An 11,658-nucleotide genomic window follows, 5' to 3' on the forward strand; every position below is an offset into this window, starting at 1 on the left:
TTTATGCCGTCAAGCTCGGTTGAAAAACAAAATCATTCTACTCCTAGCCGAATCTGTTTTTTTTTATTTTTAATTTTATTTTGCCACTTAGTGCAAATGACATCACAGTTGCTCAGCCATGAGCCCTCTTGTGACAAGGAACTGTAGCAGAAAATCTACAAATGATCTCTGTAGTTATTCTGATGACTACTCATAAAAAAGAAGAAAAATGGAGTCACTGTTCATTATTTACATAGAATATATAGTATATATTTTTTAAATTACTCACACAGATGTACCAAAGCATGTTGAACTTCTTTAGATACAACGTAGTATGTTAATGACAATGGAATGATTAATAATATACAATAAAAATACCAACTCCAAAGAGCAAGTACATATTACTTATTACTTATTAAGTTCTCTAGTATGTTATTTATCAAAGGATGGATTCTGTAGAATTATATGGTGGAAGGCCTTAAAGGTAACAAAGTCGTTGTGGCCTTCAATGATTCTGTAACAGTCTCCACAGTCTGCTGTTTTATTCACAAACACACAAAAACTTTATTTCATTTCAATTTCATCCTCCAAGTCCATCACAGGTCTCTTCTCTGGCACAAAGTCCCTGTCCACTCTCTCCACATAACGTTGCAGAGGGCTGTAATATTGTTCGCTCGTTGAGAAAGTGTAGAGTGCAGAGATCTCCTCCCAGGCCCTATGGTTTGGGAAAGGGAATGGATCAGGATCCTTGTTTTCAAAAAAACTTTGTAGGTTTCTTTCAGCCAGTTTGGAGGCATATTCCAGAGTGTAAGCCTCAAAGTGCTCCCGTTCTTTCTCCACATAGCGTTTCCAGAAAGTGAGCTGCAGGAAGCTAACTTTGGAGCGGCAATGTTTGTAACAGGCACCAAGAAGCCCAAATGTGGCTGCGATGATGATAATGCACCAGCCAAGAATCTGCACATATAAAATAATAGTCAACACTATACCAGATAATCATGACATTGCACAGAAAGCAAATATATAAAGATTTCACACCTGCCTACATTTAAAGTGGAATGTTACCAGAGATTAGTCACAACATTTTATGACACAATCTTATCCTGGAGACTTCTAATTTATCAAACCAAATCCACTTGGACGTTGGGTCAAAAGTTTGAAAGGCACATTTCAAATCAGAGGGTATCTACTAAATTTACAAGTCAAATCTGGGACTGCTTTTTGTCTGTCAAATTGCAAATTCAATGTTGGGGTTATAAAAATTAAGTGGATGTTGGTTTATTTTAAGAAATGTTTTTTGGTGTACCCTGCCTACAAACTACAAACTGTTAATGAAAAAGCTGGGGAGAATATGCCAGCATGTTAACAAGAACCAACATTTAAGTTACAAGTTAGGGCTTGTTTCTGTAGACTGCCTCCAGGACCGCAGAAAATATAATACGGCATACATTGCACAACACAAATGGTACATAAAATTCCCTTACCTGAGATTGGGCCCTGAACATTAGCAGCAGATCCATGCGCTCCTCTTCAGATAACTTGGACCGGCCACAGGGAACTCTGGCTAGCTCCTCCCGACACTTCAGGGTCTTGTTTTTACAGAACAGGTCCACCACCAGATTGTCATCGAGACCGCTGACAGCACACTCATAAAAAGTCCCATTGAGCAGGGCCACAGAGAGCCACATTATAGGAGCCACACAAGACCCTGTAAAGATGCTCACGAGCACCCTGAAGCATCCAAAGCATCTTCCGCGGGGACAAAGCTTCATGGGATTGAGGCAGCAGCCAGTGTAAAGCCTCCACAATCTGGCACTGAAGAACAGTCCTAAGACCAAGAGCACAGCCGCAGGTCCAAGCAGGAATGTGAGTCCATAGGCAAAGTTCTGATCGTGGTTGCAGGGACACTGAAAGGAGACCATGGAGAAGACTCGCTCCCCGCCTATTGTCAGGAGAGCCATAAAACTGTAGCCAATTGGGGCTTTCTGGTTCATGAAGAAACGAAGGACCGTCTGGAATTTATCCATGGTACCAGTGGGGGATTTAGATGCGCTCCACAAGTAATAAACCAGGAGAAAAAGAGAGCAGAATGAAAATGTGGACCATCAAGCAATAGGCATTTGCTAGGGCTTGCTGGAGACAAAAACAGTGCCCCTCCCTTTGGTTTGTGCTCTTCCCTTCAGACTCCTCCCTCTGTCCCTCAGCTACTCCTACGCTCTCATTGCTTTTTCATTCATCAAATCTACACTTAATCCAAGGAAAGTCATAAAATACAGGAGCTAACACTAAAAGAAAGGCTGCAAAAAATATGTTACACAGCACCTTGTCTGTTTCTGTCTACTCTTCACCTGCAACTGTGCAATGAAAATCCTGCATATCCTGTTTTGCTGATGACCGACCCGAGTCTCTTGACAATAATGCAGGCTCCAAAAGCATAGCCTCTTTGTTACTGCAATGCCCTGATCATATTTAAAGGTAAACTTGGAAACGACCAGTAAAATTCAAAGTAAAATTCATTCACATCTATTTTGTTATATGGTAACTGAACCAACCTTTGTAAAATCACCAACTGTCATTTCATGATAAAATCATATATCTGGACAAAGCATGCAAGGAAGGGAAAGTTGCAAGCAATAAGAAATCATGCAGAATGACACCACTTCTTCTATTGAATGTTTCCGTACAAAACATACCATTGTTATTGCAACACAGCCAGTCAGCATCATGCAGCTCAGCAAAATGAAGACGAAATCACATCCTCTCAGTGGTTTGACTGTTCCAGCCTCAGTGACTACTCAAGACTAAGTGCCTTGTAAAAGGCTGCTAATGTGAAACACCAGCGATACGCAACAAACAGGCTTATTATCTCGTCTACTTCTTTCGGCACAAACACTCAATAGACTTACGGCCGATGACACCAAGTTTCACAAATAGAGTTGCTGTTTACACTTTTGATTTCTTTTTCCTATACTGCTGTTCATTCAAAAGTTAATCGTACAATTTACTCTTCTATTATTTTAACAACCTGATTTGGATCCCGCCATCTTCCCACTAAAAGGCCCATCCTCCATGAGTCATGATTTAAGCAGGCTCACAGTATGGGATGTAGGTTGATCTGAGTAGAATAATTGTCTTTATTTGTCAGGTACACAAACATAAAATTTGACCTTTCTATTTGGCCCAGCAGAGTAACAGACACAAAATGCGCGTGACTATTTTGGTATACAATGCAGCCCCATGTAAAGGAAATGATCGGTTGCGAGCATTTCCAATTTGAAACCATTGAGACCTTTCGATTGGGCGCCATGTAAATCTCAGACTTTATTTCCACAAGTATATGACTTCTCAAAAATATGCATTTTTGTGCTCTTACATTAAAATTCAATATTTTGGCAAATCGTCAATAGACTGCCCAACTGACATCTGTCCTTACAAGCCCATCCCGCCTTCATCCACAAAATTAAGAACAGCAGGATTGTCTGCAGGTGACTCAGCTGATTTAACAGAGGCCATTCGCACCATTCCAGTCTCCACATACTTGTGTAATGTGCTGTAGTAGTAGTCTTTGGTACTGAACTTGTAGAGCGTGGAGATGTTCTCCCAATCTTTTTTGGAAGGAGTGATGACATGTCGGGGCATTGTCTGTTTGAAGAAACTTTCTAGGTTTCTCTCTGCTAGTTCTTTGGCATGTTTCATGGTGTAGGAGTCCATGAGGTTGCTCTCCTCCTGAGAATAAACCCTCCAGAACTTTAGTTGCAGGTAGCTGACGGGTGAGGTGCACCGAGCCAAACAGGTCAACAGAATGTTGGACAACATAACAGATGCAATCAGCAGCCAGCCAAGGATCTACAATTATTGATACACAATTTTTAGAACAAGGGGAAATTGAGTTGTAAGACACGTGGTACTGTTATTGGAAATATCAACTGTACTTCAGATGGTTTCATACATGTACATAATGGTGGTATACAAAAATCAATTCAGAATTTGAAGATTATACGAGACCAATGTTGCTCTTGGCATGTCATTCCAAATCCACAAACAATTATTGGGCTTAATGACATTATACAGAGTAGTACAAGACCCAGTGCAAGCACAACTCCACAATATATGCCATCTAGTGGTGAACATTAATATTACAACTCAAAAACTACTATTTGCAGGTGATAAGGGCCAAAAGTCTGCATGTTAATGATGGCCATTGAAAAACATTTGAATGTTCATCTACTGTATATGTTTTGCAAAGCCCCTAAAATTAATCAAAACCATTGATAGCCATCCGATATGGAAAACGTGTTCTCATGGTGTTTAAAGGTAAAATGAAAACTGACCTGCGAGTGAGCCCTGATCGTGAGCAGCACGGCTTGTCTGTCATTGACACTGCTTCCTCCTCCACAAGGAAACTTGGGAAGCTCCTTTCGACATTGGATCAGAGAAGTCGCACCGCCGCAGAGACGTTCACTGTAATCACTCACATTGACACCTGTCATTGCACACTCAAAGTAGTTCCCGTTTAGCAGAGCCACGGCAATCCAACTGGATGGTGCCACTAGGGCTGTGGTGCTGATCTGAAAGATTATCCTCAGACAGTGAGACATCCTCTGACAGCAGGATGCATAGGTCCCACGTTGGCAAAACCCTGTCATCATCTTCCACATCTTTTTACTTAAGATATAAGCTAGCAGTAGCAGAGCCAGAGCAGGTACTAACAGGAACACCATGCCGTAAAGGAAGTTGAGCTCGTTGCAGGGGCACTTGAAGAGCACCGAGGAGAAGATCTGCTCTCCTCCAGCCGTCAGCAAGGAGATTAACCCGAAACCAAGATTTGTCTGTTTGTTGGAAATCTTGAGGACTGCATTAAACTTATCCATCTCGAACTGCTGTGTGACTTTTTCAAATACAGTATGTACTAAGAGTGTGGTGTCACGACTCAATTTTGTTCCTCCTCCCCTTAACCACAAACCACAAACACCCACAGGTGTCAGCTATCTAGCAATGGTTTATTCATAGGTATATAGTTACAGCAAAATCAAAAAGTCACAATTCATGCTCATGTTTTTCTCTTAACCTTCTAACACGTTGAAGTAATTGTAAATAAGTTATGCCATATTCACTCAAATATTATTGTGTGAAGGCAGAGTGTACTGTTAATCTTAAAATTCACAGTGGGTATGGACAATCGTTTATTCTGGTGTGACAGGTAAGGTTTGAATATAGTTTTTACAGAGTAATAATAGCAGTTTTTTTGTTGCATGTCGGTTAAGAATGTTAAATCCTTTCTTGGGCATTTTTTAACATCTAAAATAATAATTACAGGAGTGTGAAGGGTACATCTCCTGTTATTCATCAACATTTTACCTTATTTGATCATCTGAGCAGCAGCCCTTTTCAAATTTTGTTGTTGTTGTCATTTTACTCCAAGCCACAAAGGGCGCTGCTATATTCTTACGCGTGAGTTGCAAACTGTCTTCTATTTACAAAGAAGAATATGAAACGCGACTGATTTTTTTTTGTACCAGTCTTGTATGCTGAATACATTGGACACTTTTGATTAATTTTTGAAGTGTATTTCGATAATCAACTGAATCGACAGTTCAGTTCATCTTGCGTTCGGATTGAGCATCCTTATCTGAAGTCAGAAAAGTCTAAACATGGCAGAAAACACAGGTAAGGGCATTGGTTGACGTTAGCCAGTTAGCAAGCAAGAGCAGTTGAACTAGCATTACACTTAGATATAATCCCTAGAAAAATGGATTTTCATGCTATTGTTCAGTCCTACGGTTATTAACATATTGTGCACGAGACCAAGAATTTTTACTACGTATATATTATGCAAAACTGTTTAGCTACGTAGCAGTTCTGCACCTCGTCAACTTTCAGCATCCGTGATACGCTTGCTGACCTACCAATCGTTTCCAAGTACACTTGCATTAAGAGAAGCTGAAAGGGCAATTTTGAACAGCTTCGAAAATGTCTAACCTGTGAGCCAAAAACCTTTTGACATCTAAAGTGAGATAACAATGCATAAAATGTTTTTTGTTGTATTAATAAAGACGATAGTGTTACATTTATAAAGTCAGATACCTGCTACAGAGCGCAAAAATATGTGAATGTAACAAAAAACTTACTTTTATATAAGATGTCAATGTCTATTTGAATCCTCGTGTATGACTCCCATCTGCAGTCACCCAAAAATGACGTCAGCTCCTGTTACGTCATCATTTTTATTCACTTGCAATCAGATGACTTAAAAAGACTAATTCACAGATCAATATAAAATATTTATTCTAAAATTAATAGCTATTAAAGTACTTATTTTACTTGCTTAATGTAAACAGCACATTAGGGCTTCACACATGATTATAGGTGGCGACCCCTGACAGCGAAAAGCCAAAAGTCACTTCTTACTCATTACTTATTTTTGCAACAACACAGAGAGCCACAGCAGAAGGACAAAATAATCACTGGAGGATCTGGAGCTAACTTTGTCTCATTGTATGTTTTAGTTGGAACTTTAAAGGGATCTGTCGACTGCTTTTTGATGAAAGCAATGTCAAAACTATTTTAAGTTGATTTACAGGCTTTGCATGAATGATAAGCGGTCAAACGATATGTAACAATGAATGATTATGTCAATGTGATTACAAAGTGAAAGCGTTGCTCATGAGTAGGATGTATAATGCACATTTTCACACATATTCTTTCTGATCAGAGCAAAACGAGGCAAAGCATGACAAGTCATCATCACCTGGAATGACAGACCAAGAGAAACAAATGGCAGCCAGTGCATATGATTCGTTTTTGGTGAGTGTTCACATTTGAATTATAATGCACCGTTCCCGTGGCCCCTAATATTTCCGGGTGAGAGGGACCGGGCTGCTTGAAAATAGTAACAAATCTGCATTTAATTGACTCCCATTTAGAAATACTTAGTTTGACACAAACGCTACTCCACATCTTGAGATGTTTCTTCTGTATTTACAACACAATGAAATATCCTAATATCTCCATCCATAAACTACTATTTCTTCATTGTTTTTTAAGGTAAGTGAATGACAGAATAGTATTTCTCTCATTGTACTGTATTGTCACTGTACCCACAGGCTAAGAAGTACGACGAGTCTTTGAGACACCTTGAAGCTTTGCAAGAATTGAACAAAGAGGACTACAAGATTGCTTTGAATAAAGCTATTGTAGAGTTTTACAAAAGTGGTCAGACTACCACAGGAAACCTTAAGCAAAGCCTAATGGCAATGAAGACCCAGGTAAATGAATGTGGCTCATATTTCTCCACCTCCTTTTCCTTGAACGGTAACATAACCCATTGCCATTCTTGCAATCCTTCAGGTTCACACAGCCACCGAAGATGTTGATGGGTTGGATGATGTTGAAAATAGTTTCTTGTACTACAATCAAGCCATTATTCACTACCATATGCGGCAATACTCAGAAGCCATTTCCATTGGAGAGAAACTCTATCAATTTCTGGAACCGTTTGGTATGTTGTGGTGATTTCTATGTGTTTCAAGATGTTGCTGAAGAAAAAAAGGGAGGCTTGCCTTGTTGTTTGGCATGGACTCATTCTGTTATTTGTCCTAGAAGAAAAGTTTGCTCAGGCCGTGTGTTTCCTGCTGGTGGATCTGTACCTGCTCACGTTCCAGCCGGAAAAGGCCCTCCACCTGTTGGCTGTGCTGGATAAGCTATCTGTACAAGGAAGCAACAAGAACGGCAAAGGAGAGGTACCTAACTCCAATACTACAAATCTGATCGCACGGTGCTCTCCAATGCAGGTGGATAAGTTCTGTCAAAATGTACTCTAAGATTTTAACTACATTTTTGTGCTTGCAGAATAACAAAGACGGTGGAAACCAGAAGGCAGAGTTTTCTGCCATGATAGAGGCAGCTAAATCAAGGATGCACCAGGTATGCTAGAGGAAATCTAGATGACTTGATTTCCTGCTTTCGCCCTCCTTATGTTTCCTATTGTTGTTTTAACAGTACAAAGTAAGAGCCTACATTCAAATGAAATCCTCCAAAGCGTGTAAGAGAGAGATCAAGTCAGTGATGAACACGTCAGGAAATGTGAGTCTCTCTTGGCATCTCATTATTTATTTTGGTTTAATAAAAGAACTATATGACTGAATTGTTTAAAAAAAAATGTAAGTAAAACAAATCAAATTAATCTTATTCCTGTTCCGTGTCAGTCTGCACCATCACTATTCCTTAAGAGTAACTTTGAATATCTGAGAGGAAACTACCGGAAAGCAGTAAAGCTGCTCAACAGTTCCAATATAGCAGAACACCCCGGCCCCATCAAAACAGGTGACTGTACTTTGGCTCTGGTTCTTAAATTGTTTTGACATGCTAGCGTAAATCCTTTTTTAACTACAAATTGTTGGTGTCACATGAATCTGGTTTCAGTAGTTTACCTGTAATCTTCCTTGTGACTTATGTCTTGACCCACCCAGGTGAATGTGTCCGTTGTATGTTCTGGAACAATCTTGGCTGCATTCACTTTGCAATGGGGAAACATAACCTCGGAATTTTCTACTTCAAGAAGGCATTGCAAGAAAATGACCATACGTGTGCACAGCTCGGAGATGGTGGCAACGGACAAGGTGAGTCAAAGAAAGTCAGATTAGTCGGTGATTCTGTACGTAATAGTATAGGGACGCGCTTACGTTTTCTTCCGCCCTTTCTTCTACTTTGCAGCTAAGAAATTCACAGGTATCCCCATGTGTGCTCTACTAGCCAACAAACGCTATGAACTTCTATATAACTGCGGCATCCAGTTGCTCCACATCGGCAGGCCTCTGGCCGCCTTCGAGTGTCTGATTGAGGCGGTGCAGGTTTACCATTCCAACCCTCGACTTTGGCTGCGGCTCGCAGAGTGTTGTATCTCTGCTAATAAAGGGGTATGTCAAATCAAATCTACATAATCTCTCTTGGTGACTCTCATGCTGCAATGTTTTTGTATTATAGTTTTGAATTCTCAAAAATGCTTAGGACTGTTTTTACTGTTTGTTTGTAGGGTTCAGAACAGGAGAGCAAAGGTTTACCTTGTAAAAAAGGCATCGTTCAGTCAATTGTGGGACAGGGATACCATCGTAAGATTGTCTTGGCATCCCAGTCCATGCAGAACACTATTTACAGGTTAGTACTATTGCTCATCTTTCATCATCACAATAAAACTATTTGTGCACAATTTTCCTGCTGAGCTTTCTTGTGCTTTCCTAAATTGCTCCGTGTGTCTGTCTTGCAGTGAGGGCCAATCAGCAGCCATTCCAGTTGCAAGTATGGAGTTTGCTGCCATTTGTCTAAGGAACTCTCTGCTGTTGCTGCCTGAACACCAACAGCAGGACGTCAAGATGGAGAATAGCTCTAAGAACTCAAGTCAGTCAGGAAGCACCGAGAGTGGCAGCGAGAACAGTGATGCCTGCAGGTCTGGCCTGCGCACTCATACTACGTTTTTTCAATTTAAATTAAAAAAATCTTAATGGCTTTTGATGCTGTGTGCTTGTCAATCTCCTTTCACGTGCTCTGATGACCGTCATTTGTTTTTCAGTGGGAAAGGTCAGGAGGCCGACAGGTTACTCTCTGCGGCGCCATCGTCTCCTCTCAGAAAACAGGAAGTTGAAAACCTCAGGTAATTCAACTGACCTTTCAAGGGCTGCGTAGGCAAATTCGGCAAGACAAGACAAAGCAGTAGCCGACTACATCCGTGTGCAGCATAATAACTAAATACAGCATCACCATGTTTACTTGGAACCTCATATCTGTACCTTATATGGAATTGTAATGTTTTGTTCAATCTTCAGATGCTCCATCTTGGCATGTAGTGCCTATGTGGCCTTAGCACTAGGAGACAACTTGATGGCTTTAAACCATGCTGAGAAACTGCTGCATCAAACCAAGGTGTCAGGGTCACTCAAGTAAGTTCTCTTAAAGTGCTTCTTGACCTCTATGGCTACCTGATGATTGGAATCATTTAAGTCCCGTCTTGTATCTTTGCTGCTTTCAGGTTCCTTGGTCACCTGTACGCGGCTGAGGCACTCATTTCGTTGGACAGGATCTCCGATGCCATCGCGCACCTCAACCCGGAGAATGTCATCGACGTGTCAATCGGGGTGCTGACCAGTGAGCAAGACCCAGGTCTGCTGCTTTTCGCAGAGTTGGAAGCAAAATTGAGTGTTCTGACAATAGCTTCAAATATCTTATGTTGAAACGCCATTTTCTATCCTGGAGGAGGTCTGTGGCCTCCTAAATGGCTGTAAGCAGATTTTGAAACTCTAGCCCAAGAACTTTGCATTGTGGTTCTAGTAGACGTTGTCTGCGCTTGAGCATAATCACAATCTTTTTGTCCCTTTAAAAAAAAAATCTCTTTTTATTTGAATTGTACAGGTTATTTATAGGAATGTCAGAAAAGGTTTTGAAATTATTAATTGAAGTGCATTTTGTTTTTCTTAGCAGGTTCTGATAAAGGAGACGAACCTGTTGAATCTTGTAAGTTCATTTAATTTTAACATTTACCCAAGCAAATCCTAAAACAATGCTGACTCTGCATAGTTTTACGAATAATGATGAATAGCAGCATCTGGCACTGACATAGTATGTTTTTTTTGCCCATTGTTTGTGCATTTTCTGTTTGCAGCAGGCAAGCTGACCCCGCTCTGTTATCCCAGCAATGTAACGTCAGCTCGGGCCATGATGCTCTTCAACCTGGGAAGCGCGTACTGCTTACGAAGCGAATATGACAAAGCCCGCAAGTGCCTTCAACAGGTAACCTTGTAAGCACCCTCAGCTGTCACATGGCATCAATTGGTCCTTGACATATTTCTTCAACACAAAAAAATATTTTTGCTTACATGGGTTCATTTCTTAATCACTGAGTGACTCTGTATAGTTAATTTTGTGTGCCCAGTGTTTGATATTATATCACCCATCGTCACTGTACTATTTATTAACACTAGTATTGTTTCCCATTTTTCAGATGATTTTTCCTCAACAAATGTTTCCACTATTAGATTTCACTACACGTCTTTTGTTTTTCTCAGGCTGCATCTATGGTGAATACGAAGGAGATTCCACCTGAAGCCATCTTGTTGGGAGTCTACTTGGAGCTACAAAACGGTCAGTTGGTACCTCCAATTATGAAGCTGTTGGCTTTATGTCAAAATAGTCATTGCTGTCAGCAGTTGGCATTCATCATCAAAAAGTGACATTAATGGTAAGTTGTTTCTTCAGGAAATACTCAGCTGGCCTTGCAGATCATCAAACGCAACCAGCTACTACCCGCGGCGGTTCAGAGGGTGTCACCAGATTCCGGCAAGAAACTCATGCAGCCGATCCAACTTCCCTCACCGTTCACACAAGTCCAACGTAAATGAGCCTTCCAACTCGCTTTGAACCCATTAGACCACAGACACAAGCACTCTAAGGAGCCTTGATATTTATTCTGCTTCCTGCCTCGGCATTGGGAGCGGTATGAAATGCAAGTCTGACTGATGTGAGAAGTGATTATGAATTCAAACCCGCTGAGGTCATCCTCATTTTAAATTCTTTTTGCCAGTAGGCCTGAATGAAAAAATAAAATTTAATTTACTATATGATGTGTGACTCTTAATAATGTTTTACAGTGTTATTCTGTCTCCATATTGCAAGACTGAATGGATGAGTGGGCGA

The 11,658-nt window shown here is 40.6% G+C and overlaps 3 protein-coding genes across 5 annotated transcripts; 1 reads left to right on the top strand and 2 right to left on the bottom strand.

Moving 5' to 3' along the window:
* Window positions 1-88: 88 nt before the first annotated feature.
* LOC148392191 (calcium homeostasis modulator protein 5) lies at window positions 89-2,656 on the bottom strand. The gene is made up of 2 exons (XM_088386451.1): window positions 1,461-2,656; window positions 89-933 (listed from the first exon to the last, which is right to left on the bottom strand). Exons 1-2 carry the CDS (start codon window positions 2,001-2,003, stop codon window positions 544-546), a joined length of 933 nt encoding a protein of 310 aa, XP_088242577.1. The 5' UTR covers window positions 2,004-2,656; the 3' UTR covers window positions 89-543.
* On the bottom strand, window positions 1,926-6,094 carry calhm6 (calcium homeostasis modulator family member 6). The gene is made up of 3 exons (XM_088386450.1): window positions 4,308-6,094; window positions 2,670-3,822; window positions 1,926-1,988 (listed from the first exon to the last, which is right to left on the bottom strand). Exons 1-2 carry the CDS (start codon window positions 4,845-4,847, stop codon window positions 3,406-3,408), a joined length of 957 nt encoding a protein of 318 aa, XP_088242576.1. The 5' UTR covers window positions 4,848-6,094; the 3' UTR covers window positions 1,926-1,988; window positions 2,670-3,405.
* Window positions 5,444-11,582, top strand: cnot10 (CCR4-NOT transcription complex, subunit 10). 3 transcript variants are annotated; one of them, XM_088386438.1, is made up of 19 exons: window positions 5,444-5,643; window positions 6,689-6,780; window positions 7,080-7,241; window positions 7,324-7,474; window positions 7,576-7,715; window positions 7,825-7,899; window positions 7,975-8,058; window positions 8,181-8,298; window positions 8,445-8,594; window positions 8,689-8,891; window positions 9,008-9,129; window positions 9,239-9,418; window positions 9,542-9,622; window positions 9,795-9,908; window positions 9,998-10,128; window positions 10,444-10,479; window positions 10,628-10,755; window positions 11,031-11,106; window positions 11,221-11,582. In XM_088386438.1, exons 1-19 carry the CDS (start codon window positions 5,628-5,630, stop codon window positions 11,361-11,363), a joined length of 2,202 nt encoding a protein of 733 aa, XP_088242564.1. In that variant the 5' UTR covers window positions 5,444-5,627; the 3' UTR covers window positions 11,364-11,582. The 3 variants fall into 3 exon arrangements, with proteins under 3 accessions (XP_088242564.1, XP_088242567.1, XP_088242566.1); XM_088386441.1 differs by having other exon boundaries at window positions 10,447-10,479; XM_088386440.1 differs by having other exon boundaries at window positions 7,579-7,715.
* The last annotated feature ends 76 nt before the right edge of the window (window positions 11,583-11,658 follow it).

Source organism: Syngnathus floridae, chromosome 10 (genome assembly GCF_059516105.1).
Source record: "Syngnathus floridae isolate MCC-2025c chromosome 10, RoL_Sflo_1.0, whole genome shotgun sequence".
Classification (NCBI taxonomy): domain Eukaryota; kingdom Metazoa; phylum Chordata; class Actinopteri; order Syngnathiformes; family Syngnathidae; genus Syngnathus; species Syngnathus floridae.

What these genes read in the sequence shown, in the direction of transcription:
- LOC148392191 (XM_088386451.1), bottom strand. Translation starts at nt 2,003, where the DNA reads ATGGATAAATTCCAGACGGTCCTTCGTTTCTTCATGAACCAGAAAGCC. An exon ending in TGTTCAGGGCCCAATCTCAG is followed by an intron (nt 934 to 1,460) that starts GTAAGGGAATTT and finishes TTATATGTGCAG; the next exon opens with ATTCTTGGCTGGTGCATTAT.
- calhm6 (XM_088386450.1), bottom strand. Translation starts at nt 4,847, where the DNA reads ATGGATAAGTTTAATGCAGTCCTCAAGATTTCCAACAAACAGACAAAT. An exon ending in CGATCAGGGCTCACTCGCAG is followed by an intron (nt 3,823 to 4,307) that starts GTCAGTTTTCAT and finishes CAATAATTGTAG; the next exon opens with ATCCTTGGCTGGCTGCTGAT.
- cnot10 (XM_088386438.1), top strand. An exon ending in GTGCATATGATTCGTTTTTG is followed by an intron (nt 6,781 to 7,079) that starts GTGAGTGTTCAC and finishes CTGTACCCACAG; the next exon opens with GCTAAGAAGTACGACGAGTC. An exon ending in CCCCGGCCCCATCAAAACAG is followed by an intron (nt 8,299 to 8,444) that starts GTGACTGTACTT and finishes TGACCCACCCAG; the next exon opens with GTGAATGTGTCCGTTGTATG.